Raw genomic sequence first — 17,296 nt, 5'->3', positions numbered from 1 at the left:
CTAAAATAATAAAGACATGGATGACAAGATTTTCTATTATTTTCTATAAATGATATGCGTCAATTGAAATGACTTTGTGTGTGTATTTATCATATTTTAATGTGAAAAGTGGTAGAAAAATATCTTGAAATGACATCCTTATCAATAATTTTCGGAAAAATATGAAAGATCTGAAAATTTGAGCTGACCTTTTTTTTTAAATACTTTTGAAACATCAAAATTAAATAATAAAAATTAAATAACCATGATTATTTTATATGATAGTTAAATGTTAAACTTAAAACGTGCTGCTGAAAATATATATTGAAATTTACCATAAACATAGTTACTACCAATTCATTATTTTCTTCTTTGTAGTGTGTGTTTTTTATGTAAACAATCAATGATTCATACAACAATTATATTTTTTGCAGCCAATTTGACGCTTGCGTCATTTTGTTTTCTTGTATTATTTCGAATACTGTTAATGAGCATTGTCTTGTGGTTAAGTAAGCTGGACAAGCAAGGAAAAAATGAAGATTGTCTTCACATGTGTGACCACAATTATTACAAGTTCAAATGTCACTTAAATGTTGATAACAAATTTGAGCTTGTAAATTACTGGATTTATTTCTAAGTTGAGCAATATTTTCTTTTTGAAATCCACACATCATGTGGAAGCCCATGTATCAACTTTATCCAGTTCAGCTGTTAATGAAAAATGCTGATGCGTTTACATCATTATGATAAAAATGACAATAACAAACCGTCAACCTTCTCAAAAATCAATAAAACGAAATACAAATTCAAAGCAGAGCAACACGGACCTCCAAAATGATAGAGGTAGGATCAGGTGCCTAGGAGGAGTGAGCATCCTCTGCTAACCGGTCGCACCTGCCGTATGTTTTTTGTCACAATTGGGCATGTCATAATCGAGGTAAATGTGAAAATCGAAAAAATGTTATAATATGGAATAAAATAAAAAATTGATGAGTTGGTTTATCTGTGATGGTCAAAATAAAAACATTGAGCCAACACAGACCTCCAATACATTGAAGGTAGGATCAGGTACCTAGGAGGAGTAAGCATCCTCTGCTGACTGGTCACACCCGCCGTGCGGTCTTTGTCGTAATCGAAAAAAAACCCCGGAAAAGTCCGTAGACAATTAGGTGTTAATTATGGTCTAACATTAATTCATCGGGCCTTCTCAACAAGGATGGCAAAAAGAATTTTGATTTGTAGTCAATCGACAAAATTGGAGAAACGCCAACTGAAGTTAACCAAACACCCTTACATCGACATACCTGTAGTGAGTATGATGATCCCAAAATGAAACCCAGAATAACATGATGTATTTTAGATAGAACTAGTCAATAAGAAACGTGCTTTTCATGTATTTTTTTTTACAATTTATCATTAAAAAAATCTACGGTTTACCAGTTTTAGAACATTGTTGACTTTCATATTTTAGGATTTACAAATCAGCCCAACTTTGTAATTAATAATTTGGGAGTAATGTTTTACATTTGTCAAATATTCATAGTGATAAAAACATATTTTGTTCAGATATTTTTCTTCCATATAATAATTTAGGAAAAAAAAATCTGAGAGCACAATCAACAAAGTCAAAACCTATACATTTTTTTTAATATATCTCGAAAAACCATCAGCTGTTATTTTATCTTTGAATTGAAAAAAAAATATCTGAATCATGAAGGTAAAGAACTTGGCATTGGTTGATATGACCGAGGGTTAGACGCCGCATTGTTAATAAATGAATGCAGCGCTACCATTGCATAAATTGGCCATTTAAATATTTTCACTGCTTAATCAAGCTTAAGGAAATGCTAAAAGGTTACGATCACGATTAAGTATTTGCCAGATAACGAGAGTAATAAACAGGACGTGAATATATCATTAATGTAACATAGTGCGCTAGAGGCCTGGATGTAAAAAGGTAAGTAAATTTCTTGTTGATTCATGGAATAATTGTATTTACTTAGTTAAAGTGTCAGCTTTAATCAAAAACATGTGTATGTAGGTATAGTGTTGATAACGATTAATTGTCTTGACCCAATAACGGTTTGTGTAACCGGTCGGCAGGAGACGCCCACCTCTCTATAGCGCCTAATACTGCCTTTGATTTTGTAGTTGTCCGTGTTGCTCTGCTTTGAATTTGTATTTCATTTTATGGATATTTGAGATAATTGACAGTTTGATATTGTCATTTGTTCATTGATATACAAACAAAACTGTTGTTTACCTTATGCATGTGAAAATTCCAGTTTTTGACTGGGGTCAAAGGCAACAGTTGATCTGTCGGACCGGCTCGCAAACTGTTGCCCAATTGCCCGAGACACAGTCAGCAATTGTTTTGCTATACCCCTTCTAATCAATGACATGTTATCGCAGAAAGTGACGTCACCGGTCAACAGTCTCTTAAACAGTCAATTTTAACAGTTCCAATCTAACAGATCCAGTGCAACAGTCAAAATGCTAGACTTTGTTCGTATGGAGTTATATAGTAACTGTTTATGTATTAAATAAATAAGAAAATAGACAATTCAGCTTCAAAAAGATCATTTACTGATTTATCCAACCTATGTAATTTGTATTTCTGTTGGACTTTTGAGTTTGAGCACTGTTGGTTATCAGTACACTTTATCTTAATACAATTTTACAATAAAACTGTGTGAGGAAACATTATACATGTAGGAAAAGATATTCATAAGTCTCAAAATATAATAGAAGTCGCAATTCAGTCCATATATTCGATTTTGATGAAATTGTAGAGTGTAATTTAAACGTTCTAGTAATTCGTTATATCAAATATTGACTTGATTTAACGTCACACATGCGAGAATTATCTAACTTATATTTGTTTGCTTTGTTTGACCCCTTCTTTAGGGTGTTTAAAGAATTCAAGTTTCTACATAAAACATAATAATAACACAGTGAGTTTTAATATACAGCTCTGCAGTCTTTTGTAACACGTAAATATATGAAATGTTTAATAAACATGTTAAATCAATGCTCTTGCAGAATAGAAATTAAATTGGATGCCAACCTTCCTAAAAAGGTATCAATCAACAATATTATTTAAAGCCAAATCTTTAACAAAAAGACATCTAAACACACAATGATTCAAAGGATAAAAACGGTTGGTTTTTTCATTAAGAATGAATAGTCACTAAAAATCGTTAGGTTAATATACGACACATTCTTTCTTTTGTTGTTAAATTGAGGAAAAATCAGATTAGCTTATTTTGTTAAAATATGATGCATATTTCCAAACAATCAAGCTCAATCTTTTCAATTTTCTTGCATAAAAATATTTCATAGTTTTTGTATGAAATTCTTGTTAAAAAAATATCTCCAGAACGTTTGTTTGTAAACCATACATGTTCGATACATAGTTAAAATCATATCTAAAGACTCCTATATATAAAATTATATATAATGATTTCAATTTTGTGGTTAATCCATACCAAGAAATTTTAAATTATATATTCAAAAAAACCAAGTGGGTATCCTATCATCGAGTTTACTGCTCCGTTGATTACATCATTAATTGAACTTCAGTTAAATTGTTTCCTATGGACAAAAATAAAAAGACAAAGGAGAGTATAACATATATACTAAAATATGGCGAATTAGTTTTGCCAGTGAGAGAAATATCAGATCAATCACGAAGACGTACTATTCAATTCCTTGATAGGACAATGTAATATTTGTTGGTTTAAGTCTAACTTAAAAGTTAATTAATAATTGTGGACAGACAGAATTAGCAAACAGGCATTAAACCAATAAAACATCATATTAAAATGGAACAGACAAGAACTGTTGTTTAGGGATATCAAATAGGCTAAAACCATTCCTACCTTCACGAAGCCAGGTATCTGTTACCGTTTTATAAATTTGCCAGAGTCGTTGCCTAAAAATTAAAAAAAATCATTCAACGTTTCTATTAGCAAAATTATACAAATTAAAATACATCATAGATAAAATGTTATTTTTTCCTTTAATTTAAAGGATGATTATTTTTTTAAATAACATATTCTTTCTTACCATTTTGAATTTGTGAGACTAAAAAGTAAAGTGAATGGGAGATCAAAATTCAAGTCCTGCAAATAATGCTTGCCTTAAGTAAGAGCTCTGAACTATATCTATGAAAGTATCGGAAATATTATATGAAAATAAACGATACGTTTGATTATTCTACTAAATTATTTATTAACCAAACATGCATATTTTTGAGAAAAAAAGAGGAAAATTATATATGCAGTGTACTTTTCTAAATAACAAAAGAGACGACCTAATACTTTTTTTAAAAATCCTTTAAAATTGCTGAACAAATGGTACCGGGATTTATAAATAATGGCTAACGCAAAGTATGCATCAACGCGGGAAACCACCAACCTTGCTCGTATAGCCCGCATTATATTGGGTCCTTGTACTGATGTTCTTTGTGATGTTCTAAAGAAAGAGATTCCCCCGTCAACTCTGTCACAGAAAGTTAAGATATATCTAGCAACTTTACCAAAACAAAAACAACTTCCAATCACCAAAGAACAAAAAAAATCATACTCAATGGAAACTACTCAGACTTTGATATATCTCTACTCTTTTTTCTTTTGCGAAACATATCAAGTATTCCACCTCATACAAAACAATGGGGAAATGAACCAATCTCAAGTGACAAGAGCGTGTCAGCAAACATTGAAAGAATTCGATTGATAAGAAACAAGTACGGGCATTGTACAGATATATCAATTTCCGACACCGATTTAAATAACAAAGTTCTAGAAATTTCTAGCATTATTCAGGATTTGGAAAAGTACCTGGGCACATCTACTGTTTATCAAGACGCAATTGTTGAAATTGGAAATTGTTGCATGGAACCTGAACAGGAATCTAAATACATCAAAGAATTTGGTGGATTTGAATAAACAAATTAAGGATATTTCAGGTAGCCTTTTTTAAAAAGACATGAAATGAATAATAGTATTATTTGAAATTGACAAGAATATGATCTATGTATTTTTAACTAACAACTAGCTTTGATTTTATCTTCATCAACAGAGAAAACAACTTTAATCGAAAATAGATGTGTTCCTGAGAATGTGACAGGTATTTTTTTTATATACAGTCATATGTGAAATTCTCACATTTTTTAAAATTTGTCCCAAAATACAACATAAAACTTCCGTTGCAAGGACAATAAAATACTGAATCAACACTTGGTGAAATAAGTTGATGTTCTTCAATTGCTCTACAAGTCTATATCAGTAGTGCCAGAACTGCATTGACGTATATTAAAACGCTTATATCAAAACCATGATTCAGTTTGATGCAATTTGAGTATTTAGATTTTTAATACTAGGCAACATATTTTTCTTTCTCAGTTTTGTATAAAAGGGATAGTTTAAGATGGGAAGAAGATGACAGAGTCTTTCTAGAAACCCACAACTTTCCAGTGATGCTAAATCAAGTCAGGAATCAACCATACATAACTTTTGTTGGTGCTCCAGGCTCCGGAAAAACGGCAACGGCCCATCATATTGCCCTAAAACTGCAAAAAGAAGGGTGTGAACTTTGTCCAGTTAAAGAGATTAACAAAATTGAGGATTATTCTAACCGAAACACTCCCCAGGTGTTTGTTATCGATGATGTACTAGGAATTTTTGGATTAAACGAACATGAACTTCATGTGATAAATAAGTACAGCGAAATACTTAGAGATCCCATCAATCCAGAAACCAAAACACTAATGACGTGTCGCGAAGCAGTCTTTAAAAATGAAAAGATATCGGAATGTATTTTGGTAAAACCGGAGAATGTAGTTAATTTACAAAGTAGAGAAAATTCATTAAATGATGACGACAAACAAAATTTGCTCCAAATGTATAAATTAGACAAAGATCTACTGAGCTCAAAAAACTTGGTTTCATCTTCAAGAATGTTTCCATTTCTTTGCAAACTGTATTCAACCCAAAAGGAGTTGGAATTTTATGGACCAACTTTTTTTATATCACCAGTTCCTTGTATCATTAAGGAAATGGATTCACTGAAACTACATAACAAACACCAGTATGCTTCGTTAGTTTTATTAATGGTTAACGGAAACAGATTGTCAGAAAAAATATTAAACAGTAAAAATGATGGAACCAACGAAAATCAGAAGAAAAAAAAAATTTTGTTTGATGAGATGAAATTCAACATCCTAAGAAAATGTAAAGTAGGTTCAACCACAGAAAGCTTTGAATTAATTGATGCCTTGTTGCAAATGGAAGGGACTTACACAAAGAAGAATGACAATGAGTTCACTTTCATTCATGATTCCATGTTCGAAATTATCGCATATCATTTTGGTAATGATTTTCCAGAACTAATTTTGAAATACGCAAGTAGTGATTACATTGCTAATTATATCAAAATAGATCAAAATACTAGACAAAAAAAGAGAGTGAAATTGAATGCAAAGATGACAAATTCAGCGAAAAAAATCATGCAAATGAAGCTATCATCGACTTATATATACATCTGCATGAGTCACAGAACCAAATGCTAGCTGCACGATTGTTCAAAGACGTACAGGATCGGGAATTTTATAACGTTTTTGGGAACGAATCCTTAAAAAGTCAATCCTTGCTTCAATACTTTATTGCTGTGTTGGAGAAACACTCGTATTATAATCTACATAGTTTACTCTTAACAGAGTCAGAGGACTCAAATCTTTGCACATGGATTGATGAACCAAAAAAAGCTTCTACTGAGAAGATGAAAAGCTTTTCTTTGAGATTTGTGATGAATGAAAGATTCATCGGATTACATAAACGGATTAGAAGTGTTAGAGGGATAGCATGGATTATTTTGTTTGGGCATCATCAGATTTTGCAATATGTTTTAAATCAAATGATCAGAGAAAATGGAAATGTTGATGACCTTTTCGCAAATTCCTTCAATAAACATTTCCGACCTTATTCACACATGAATAAATAGAAAAAATAAAAAAACAATATTGGAGAAGGCCACAAAACAGATAGTGATAAAGATAGATACACTGTTGCTGGCGCAGATAGTAAAACACATGTTGATGCACATGTGGATACTTCTGTTGATACATATTACGAACCAGTAATTATAGAACAATTTCGCCTGCTTTGTCTCAGTTGTTATTCTGGAGATCTTAATACCGTGCAAATATTACTCCAACACGTCAATGCAGACACTTTAAATTACAAACATGGTTATAGAGTAAATTACTGCAATGACAATCCTTTAATTATTGCTTGTAAATGTGGATTCCAAGATATTGTCATGGAACTACTAAAAGCTGGAGCTGATGCCAGTATATGTGTTGCCATCGAAACACCTCTAACAGCTGCATGTGAAAATGGACAAACTAGCATAGTAAGAGCGTTATTGAAAGCAAGTGCTGATGTCAATAAAGGAAATATCCTATATAAACCATTACAACTCGCATGTAAGGGGGAATTCATAATTTTAGTAGAAGAGCTGATAAAAGCTAAAGCTGATGTACATCTACACGTCCCCCTTATAAATGCATGCACAACAGGTAATTTGTGCATTGTAAAAACGTTGATAAAGGCGGGTGCTGATGTCAATCGTTCAAACCACGGTGTATCCCCACTTTTTGTTGCATGTATTAATGGACATTTTAACGTAGTTAAAGAGTTAATAACAGAGGGGGCTGATGTAAATGCAAACTTAAAGGATGAAGCCGATCGAGCTAATCAGAGGCCATTCTTGTTCAGATTTTTTAATGGGTTAATGCCACGTAATGTGAAGATATTGATGGAAAAGGAAACACCAATAGTTGCTGCATGTGATTACGGTTATTTCAAAATTCTGAAATTTTTGATAAAATCAGGAGCTAAAGTTGATCTAAAGAAAAACGAGACAATTACGCAAAACTTTCCAAGCTATCTGGACCATTTGAATATAGTCAAACGTTTAATCCAAATGGAGTCCAATGACAACCATAATAATACAAACAAAAGATCACTTATAACTGCATGTGATTGTGGACAGTTAGAAGTAGTTAAACAGATGATTAAAGGTGGAGCTGATGTTAATATGAAAGATGGGGAAAAACACCGCTTATAGTTGCATGCTTTAAAGAACATTTACATGTAGTTAGGAATTGATTAAAGCATGTCATGTTGATGTCAACCTGAAATATGGAAAGGAAACACCACTAACAACTGCAAGTTTTATGGGACATTTAAACATTTTCAAAGAGTTGATAAAAGCGGGAACTGATATTAACCTAACTGGAAGTAGAACACCACTGACACTTGCATGCTATCGTGGACATATCAATATAGTCAGAGAGTTGATAAACTTGGGGGCCGATGTCAATCAAAGTGATGGAAACAAAACACCACTAACGACTGCATGTGTACAAGGAAACGATGGTGTGGTAAAGGCGCTGATTAAAGCGGGAGCTGATGTCAATCAAAGCGATGGAATCAAAACACCACTAACGACTGCATGTGATAAAGGATACTATTCTGTGGTCAAGGAGCTGATTAAAGCGGGAGCTGATGTCAATCAAAGCGATGGAAACAAAACACCACTAATTACTGCATGTGATAAAGGATACTATTCTGTGGTCCAGGATCTAATTGAAGCTAGGGCTAATGTCAATCAAACTTATGGAAACAAAACACCAATTACAGCTGCACGCAAAAACTTCTCTTTCTTTGTCATTAACCTTTTGACTAGAGCTGGCCTGATGTCAATCAAAGCAATGGAAAATTAACAGCACCTATGACTTACGACTGTATGTGAAAGAAAGCATCCCTTTACGATCGACATTTGATAAGTACTGGAGCAGATGTCAATCAAAGCAATGGAATTAAAACACCACTTATAATTGATTGTGAAAGGTGGAATATTACTGTGGTCAAACATTTGATAAAAACAGGAGTTGCTATCAAGCAAAGCGTTGGAAACAAAACCCCAGTTATAGTGGCATTAAAAAAATTGGATCGTTGTAAATGAGCTAAATAAGGCTGGATTTGAGGCCATTCAAAATGAGAGAAGCAAAAAAACAAAACAAAACAAAAAAACCCACTACAAACAGTTGATGTGAAATGGGGCATTAACATGTGCTCTATAACCTGATAAAAGCTGATATCAGTCAAAGAAATGGAAACAACATATTACTTAAAGCTGCATGTGAAAAGGGCAATGATATGTGGACTGTTAGCTAATGAAGGCTGAAGCTGACTTGAATTAAAGCGATAGAACCAAACCACAAATAACTGCTGCATATGAAGGGGGGGGAGGGTCATTGGGAAGCCATTCCAATAGCTGATAGATCGGGGCATTGATATCCATAAGCAATTGTAACAAAACACCACCAACAGTGCAACTGAACGTACACAAAAGGGGTGTTCCAACAGCGGTTTGATCCTGTGTAAATTAATTCTGTATTCAAAATGAAACAATAAATTGTTGTCGATGATAAATGCTAATGTCAATGTTAGTCGTCCAAGCGATAAAAAAAACATCATGTATAGCTGCAGAAACATGGAATTTTCTTATTTTTTAGATGATTAATGTAATTGGGAGAAGACATAGAAAACTGGGAACGCTAACACGCGTTTCCCGTCTACACTTTACATCCCAATATATCGAAATTTCTGTAAGATAAAAAAAAACCCAAAGTGATTTATCAAAAAAGTATAATTAATTGCAAATTCAATTTATAAAAAACAAAAATGTACTTAAATAATACATTTTAAAACAAAATGTTTTGCTTATGGTGGGGGGGGGGTTAAAAATAATTTAAATCGGTCTCTTTTAGAGAGGAAAATATTCTTTAACGGCCGATAATTAAAACTTAAAAATCAAATATCAAATAATAAAATAATTCATATTTGTTTTTTAAAAACGTTACAAAGCAAACTGCTTTTTCAGAATGTAGTTTGGTCTGTAGACATATGCCCCCCCCCCCCCCCCCCCCACCATCGTGAAACTACAAACCCTTTGGAATAAATATGCTAAATAACAATAAAAAAAACCCTCAGAAATTTTGCTTTTAAGGCGGGGGGGGGGGGAAGAAAAAATCAGTTGTCCATTAGTTTCTATTTTGAAATAAAATATTTTAACCCAAAATAGACAGTTAAATAGATATCTCTTTGTTTGATCATTTATATATTTAATGAAAATATACATAAATGTTAATATTATTCAAAGAAAATTGATTTAATTGGACAATAATAAAAAAAAAATGACTTTTAGTTAAGCGGCTAGACAATGCTATCGTTTGCAGTCCTTTGATAAAAGGATTAATTAACCCGATAGAAACATGAAAAAAAACCGGGAATGCAATCAATAATTAGACCGAGGCAGGAGTTAAATTCCTTCTTATAAGTCTCTAAAACATCCCTTCACGTGCATTTGATTGAGAATGGATAGTTTTAGGGAAAAATCTGACTAACAACTGGAATAGGTGTTGCTTTATATATTTAGCAAAACATTTTGCCTGCTTTAACTAAAGAAATCTCAGATTTATTGTTAACGAAAGCTTGCAGATTCTTTTTTGGCTGAAACCTTGTAGGTCTAGATTACTAGAGCTACCTAATGATTAACATTATTGAGAGAGAGAGAGAGAGAGAGAGAGAGAGAGAGAGAGAGAGAGAGCATGTATAATGAACCAATGTTCCCTCATAGTTCTTGACATCTTCCATATAATATTGCAAAAATTATTTCATTTATAAAACTTTTACTCTAATTCTGATTTTTAAGAAATCAACTACAACAGAATAAATATGACGGCTCATGGTGCAAGATCAAGATTTCACCAAAACTCGCGTATGTAATTTAAAATTCCGAGCTCCCTATATTGCTTATATTTTGATAATTAAATGTGAATAAGTAGTATGAATTGTAAAATATTATATTGTTTAGATTTAGATATAAAGTTTAAAATTAACTTTATCATAATCATAATATCAGTTCAATGTTCATAAATTCAGCTATGCTATTTTTTAAACTTCGAAGTAATGTTCACTTTGCCGAGTCAGTGTGCTAACAGGTTTCTAAAATGTTAGATTTATGTATTTACTAATCTACTAAAAAACAATGCAAGATCATAAACACGTCATTCAAAAGTATTTGTAAAGTGTTGGGTGTCAATTTTTAAGTGATAAACAAGTATAAAATAATAAAGAAATATCATTGCGTTTCAACGTTATTTATACAAGCAGAACATATATATTTTCATATTTGACAGGCTAGGATAAAATTATGTTTTATATGATAGTATTAAACATTTCTATTATAGCAGATAACGTTTATTGCATTTATCGATGTGAGAGCCATACAAAAATGAGAAAATTAGATCATTTTTAAAAATATAAGATACTAATATTAATCTAATAATAGATTAGAGAATAAAGCTATTTTGTATCAGGCGACTTATCGTATCGCACATGTAATGTATCATACCCCCCAATGTCTATAATGGGATCGTTGTGATTTCGTTGATTGTGTTATTTTTTCCATGCCAATGTGTGCTATTGTGTTTGTTGTATTTTTTTTTTTTGAAACTGTATTGTGTAATGTTAAATGTTAATAACATCTTTTTATTGTTATACAATTAACTTTAAAAAGCGAAAAGGTTTACATGTGGGGCAACTGTGCATGTTTATATTGAGACATTATTGTACTAAAATGTCCGATAAAAAACAACAAAGTTGCTTATCTTATATCCATGTATAAGCCAATATTACACTGCTCATGCATAATTTGAAATATGTTTTCAACGTATTTTTTTTTAACTTATCAACGTTGCATGTCTGCTATGAATTAGTACTTTTTTACTAAGGACTTTTGACAAAAATGGCTTGCCATATGAATTATGTACTAAAATTTACCTCTTATAATAAACGTTGTTTTTATACCAGAAACACCGTAGTGTCTGTGATCTGAAAGATAAGTGGGGAAAACGTCTTTTTAAAGGGACATGCCCAATAAACAGAGAAAAACCAATTTCGTTTGTCTAATATTTTAGTGTAAATCTATTGATTTTTCTTTTGTTTAAAGTAAGTAAAAATTATTTAAAATTCAAGTGAAGTTAAAAAAGCCTCAAAATATTGCATACATATATATAACGCATCAACATACATGTCCAGTTATTTGTCCGGTAATATAAATGACTATACTAGCATTTAAATTTAGGTCGCCGATTGGATGATGCTGTTATGAGAGGTTACACATTTTACAATATACCAAAATGTACAATTGTTGCTACATGGGGAAAACGTATATGATTAATACGAAGAGATGCGCCTAAATATATCTCAAACATTCATTAATCGTTATGATAATGGTGTTTTGTACGTCATTATCATTCACCTAATACATGTATATTTACGATGTATTGTGATTTTGCTAAGCACATTTTTCTCAATTTTATTTAAAAAATACCTTTTTTATAAATGTTACACTGTTTAAAAAACTATCATTTTGCACGGTTAATAATTCATCTTCGTTCAAAGACAGTCATTGTTAACATTAAATCATTTGACGCGTCATATTGGTTTATTAATATCATATATCTTCTTTCATATACTTCGTAGATAATTTGAGAGTACACACTTATTGTACAACAGGCTGTATGCATCCCTTGCAGAGCAAGATTATTTTATGAATAGTCATATACAGTGGACAATGATCTGAAATAATGTAATTATGTATAAACAATTATAAAGTGTAGCCTTTTCCTGGTAGCTGATCATAAAAAAACGCCATTGTTAAAATGTATCTGGTCGTCTGAGTTGTGTTGATGTGTTCTTTGAAACTCGTTTAAAAAGTTTTGATAATATTACTAGTTACCTCAATTTACATTTCCGCTTGACGTTTTTTTTTCTCTTTCATCGGCATAAAATCCCTATCTAACTGTGTGATGCTATAAACTTGCATTGCAATGAACATACCTGAGACTATTACGTTGTTGATGTTTAACAACAACGTCTTATTTTAACCTTAACTAAATTAAAAAGAAGCATCGTCAATGTATATTTTGAAATTAAAAAACCATTGTTTTTTTTTTTTTAAATGCTTTATTTCTGCTTTAGTCTTACAAAAAAAAAACCATATCTCTTCAGTGTATTTCCCGCACAAATTTGAACATTCCTTGCCTGCGCTGTGTCTAAAAAAGAGAAATAACATATTACCACAGAAAAATGGTGTCTAGTTATCTTATCTCTCTCTCTCTCTTCCCCTCTCTCTCTCTCTCTCAATGTTTTTCCCTAGAAAGGTAACAGTTTATATATCTTGTGTTTGTATCTTATATCAAATTGCGTAAAGCTAGTTTTTTAAATAATTCATTAGTACATGGACAACCAAATCTTTGCTAAGCAGTCGGTATCTTACACTTTACAAAGTCAACTTGAAAGTAAAATGTTCGTGTTAAATACTCTGCAAACAATTTACCGTATCATTATCATTTTTGAAGCAAGACCGCAAAGGAAGCCTCAGATTCGAAATGGTTAAAGGAACGGTGTAGCCGACTGTGATTCGAACTAGATGAACTCTAGACATAAATCCGTTTAATACTTCGACATTCCAATGTTCTTCTCCTGTGAATTGGTCATAATACTACAATGGGAAATAATTGTGTTCGTTAATGAAAAATATAACAATGAAGTTATATTTCGTAAGTTTTGAAAGAATTAAAACTAACCCACACTATCCTCCATAAAGCCAAGCCTACCCCCCCCCCCAAAAAAAAAACAAAACAAAAAAAACCCAAAAAACAAAAACAAAATCAGGCAAACAAAAAACCAACCCCATAAACAAATGACCCCTTAACCCCCCCCCCCCCCCAAAAAAAAAAGAAAAGAAAAAAGAACAGAAGCAATGCAAAAGACAAATGCGTTGATACAAAATAACTTTAAAATTTCTTCTGACAATAAGTAATTTTACTTTAATTAACCTGTCGGATTTTTATGCTTTAGCGAAAACTGGCAATGGTTATGCGAAGCTTGATAACATATTTTTTTGCTTCTTTAATACATACACGTTGCATTATCATTTACAGTAAACTAAAACGTGTCACATTAATTTTCTTCTTTCGAAAAAAATCCTTAAATTGTTAGGTTTTAGGTTGTTGTATTGGTATAGTACCGTAAACTAATTTCCCTTTTTGTAAAATTTACTTATCCTAGAAAAACTAATTTTTTAACGAAAAAGTGCCTGTTTAATAGACTATAATAATTGTGTTAACTATATTTGTTCAACGGTATCAGCCGGGTTTTTATCGAAGATTAAATTTTAGATTAGATTAGACTTGATTTCAGACTTTGATTCGATTGAACAGCTAGACAATTTAATGCCGAAACAATTTTTATCTTAAATAAAATAATCAAACCAAATTACATTACAAAAATAATATACAAACCAAACAAAAACGATACGTGTAACATAAATAAAAAGGACGTGTTGTCTGATATCATAACTTAAGGCTGACGAAAATGCAATCATTTGCTTTTGAAAATACGTATCATAAAAATCTACTTTGAATATCCAATTTCCTTTGTGATTCTGGATGTTTATTTTCCTTCAACATAACTACATTGTATGTCAATACCATAAGCCACCCTTAAGATATACATTTACACATATCATATCACATTAAAGTGATCCCATGAAAATACTTACAAGTCTTGTAAAATTTTGTGTGCCATTTGTAAATGCCACAATCACGTTAAATGCCTTATGGATAGTGAAAGACACCTTTGCAATGTTTGTGGCCTTTCCCGAGAGAGTCAAAATAAAACGTGCGTAGCCACTGTGCGTGGGTAGAAATGTCTGTCCATTGGAAGTAAACATCTCGTTGAAAGAACCATTATAAAAACCGTCAGTGGTTATCACAGCTTTATTCATTGCATCACACACTAAAATTGTGCAAAATGTATGCATGCTTAAGAAGACAGGAAAATATTCACAATACAATTTCATAATGAGTTAATAAATACAATAAAATACTTTTAAATATTCGAAATATCACAACGCTGATGTACTGACCTACTTCACACGCCGAACCTTCGAATCCGGGTTTACATTTTGTACAAAAACCTGTGCTGGGATAACATGTCTCACAATTAGAAGGACAGGGCTTTGAACATTCCGCTAGATCCGCCACAGGACTTGGACATCCTTAGTTTAAAACAAAACACGATTTAAATTGAGTACACGTGCACTTGTTATTAGTGGAATATTCAAGGAGTAGGCCTACAAAAGTTTTTCTTTCTTTTTTTTCTTCAGAAAGTTGTGATTGTTTACGCATGTGATGTACATTATCAGTTGTCATTATTACATGTTCTGTCTGTTTATAACGCAACGCTATTGGAATATATTTATGCAACGAGCTATTTATCAAAAGTATGGCGGGTGATTCTAATAAGCAATACCATAAACCTCCACTTCACACAAATCCCCAAAAGCTTTGTGACGATAATCAGGCCCGTAATAGACCCCAGGCCGACGTTCATTGTAGTAGATGACGTATTTCCCACTGTGTTCACATTTTATGGTCAAGTGATCCGGTAAAGTATATTTAGTAAACCCAGGGTCTTTATAGCACAATATACCGTCATCTTTGTCGGCCGTGTTCGAAATGTACACTGCAAACCCGAGGTAATATGGCGCAAACGTACTCCTGAAAACTTAACGTTTAAAATAAAAAAAAATTATCTTCAAAGAACATATAAAAGTTAAATGCCAAATTATAAACTGTTTGTCAAATAAAACATAAAGAAAATTGTATACAGTATACATGTATATACATTTATATATACCCACGATTGATACGGCCATTTTGCACATTAAGCCAGATGTCGTTACTTCTGCTAAAATATTCTTTATTATATTGTCTACTTTTTAAAGTTTATATTAAAGTATTACAGTACAGTCTCAAATTTCCTTGACTATTGATCCTTCTTATGTGTTTCAATTCGGTTTTTGTATGTGGATATAAATTCCACGTTACGTACGTGCTGTAGAATTATCCGTCCTGAAATACAGGTTAATGAAGCTAATCCTGTACTGTTTCTGCAGATTCACCCACCACGTAATACTCTGATCTGGGCTTGTGATTGTGCACTGACCGTCGCTATAATGGCGGGATTTCAACCCGTCGACAGCTTTATCGCTCGAATACAACTTATCATAGGTTGAGGACTGCCATGTGCGTTTTTTATAGCTCAAGTTCTCCAGATCTTAAAAATTCCAAATTACAAGCTTTGTACTAGGTACTTTTAGTTCACACACTTAAAAAATATTGTGTTTGATTATATTGGTTTTTCAGCGTTTAACTATTACATTAATAAAATTACTAAGAGACAATATATAGATATAACAGTATCTAACATATTCAATTATATTATAATCAGTAACTATAATTGGTTTAACTTTATTAAACAACTGGGATTCAGAAAAGTAGTAAATGGGACTTAAAATATAAATATACTATTGAAAGTGATAATTTATTTAATGTAATGAAAACGCCTAGATTATCTCTTTAACTTTATTATTTTGTTACCCTATCTCTCTATGATTCTCTCTCTCTTTCTCTCTCTCTCTCTCTTTCTCTCTCTCTCTCTCTCTCTCTCTTTCTCGCTAGCTAGGTCAATAGGTAGCAGCCATTTGTTCTTGACCAGCACAGTTATGTTTTTAATGCCCTGTCCCCTCCCTCCCCCTCCAAAAAAACAAACAAAAAAAACAACAACAACGTAAATAACTATGAAAAAAACCACACAAAGAAAACACATATACAAAACTAATCAAACACTCACAGGTTGAACACATGGCAAAGCATGGAATTGTGCATTCAGCATCATCCTGTCCATATTCGACGATAGGACAACCTACAATTTAAACAGGTATTTTAAAAGCAATTATTTTCGTGGAAAGTATTTTTTGGTTTATGCTCCGTTCATAGACAAGTCTTTTAGTTCACATTGTGCTGTGATTTTCAACATTGATATTCAATTTCAAATTTATGCATTTCGTGTTCGAATATAAAATAAAACTCGCCTGAAACTTCAATCTCACAGAGGTCGCCATGTGCATATTTACTGTAATCCTGTGGATAATGTATCCCAGGGAGTCTTTCATTGTAGTAGAAGACGTACTGACCAATCACAGAGCAATATATTATCACCTCATCTGGAATGGTGGACGCCGTGTAGTGTGTATCTTGAAAACAGACGACGCCATCTCGACGATCAGTTGTATTAGATACAATGATGGAAAATCCCAAAAGCCTTTTTGTGAA

The 17,296-nt window shown here is 32.2% G+C and overlaps 1 protein-coding gene across 1 annotated transcript; it reads right to left on the bottom strand.

Moving 5' to 3' along the window:
• Positions 1 to 13,110: 13,110 nt before the first annotated feature.
• LOC117687824 (uncharacterized) lies at positions 13,111 to 16,889 on the bottom strand. The gene is made up of 7 exons (XM_066077894.1): positions 16,815 to 16,889; positions 16,014 to 16,238; positions 15,432 to 15,686; positions 15,046 to 15,177; positions 14,680 to 14,915; positions 13,453 to 13,617; positions 13,111 to 13,168 (listed from the first exon to the last, which is right to left on the bottom strand). Exons 1-7 carry the CDS (start codon positions 16,825 to 16,827, stop codon positions 13,121 to 13,123), a joined length of 1,074 nt encoding a protein of 357 aa, XP_065933966.1. The 5' UTR covers positions 16,828 to 16,889; the 3' UTR covers positions 13,111 to 13,120.
• Positions 16,890 to 17,296: the final 407 nt, after the last annotated feature.

Source organism: Magallana gigas, chromosome 1, assembly GCF_963853765.1.
Source record: "Magallana gigas chromosome 1, xbMagGiga1.1, whole genome shotgun sequence".
Lineage (NCBI taxonomy): Eukaryota > Metazoa > Mollusca > Bivalvia > Ostreida > Ostreidae > Magallana > Magallana gigas.
Note: the sequence above shows the minus strand (reverse complement) of the source record. Positions and strands in the feature narration are given on the sequence as shown.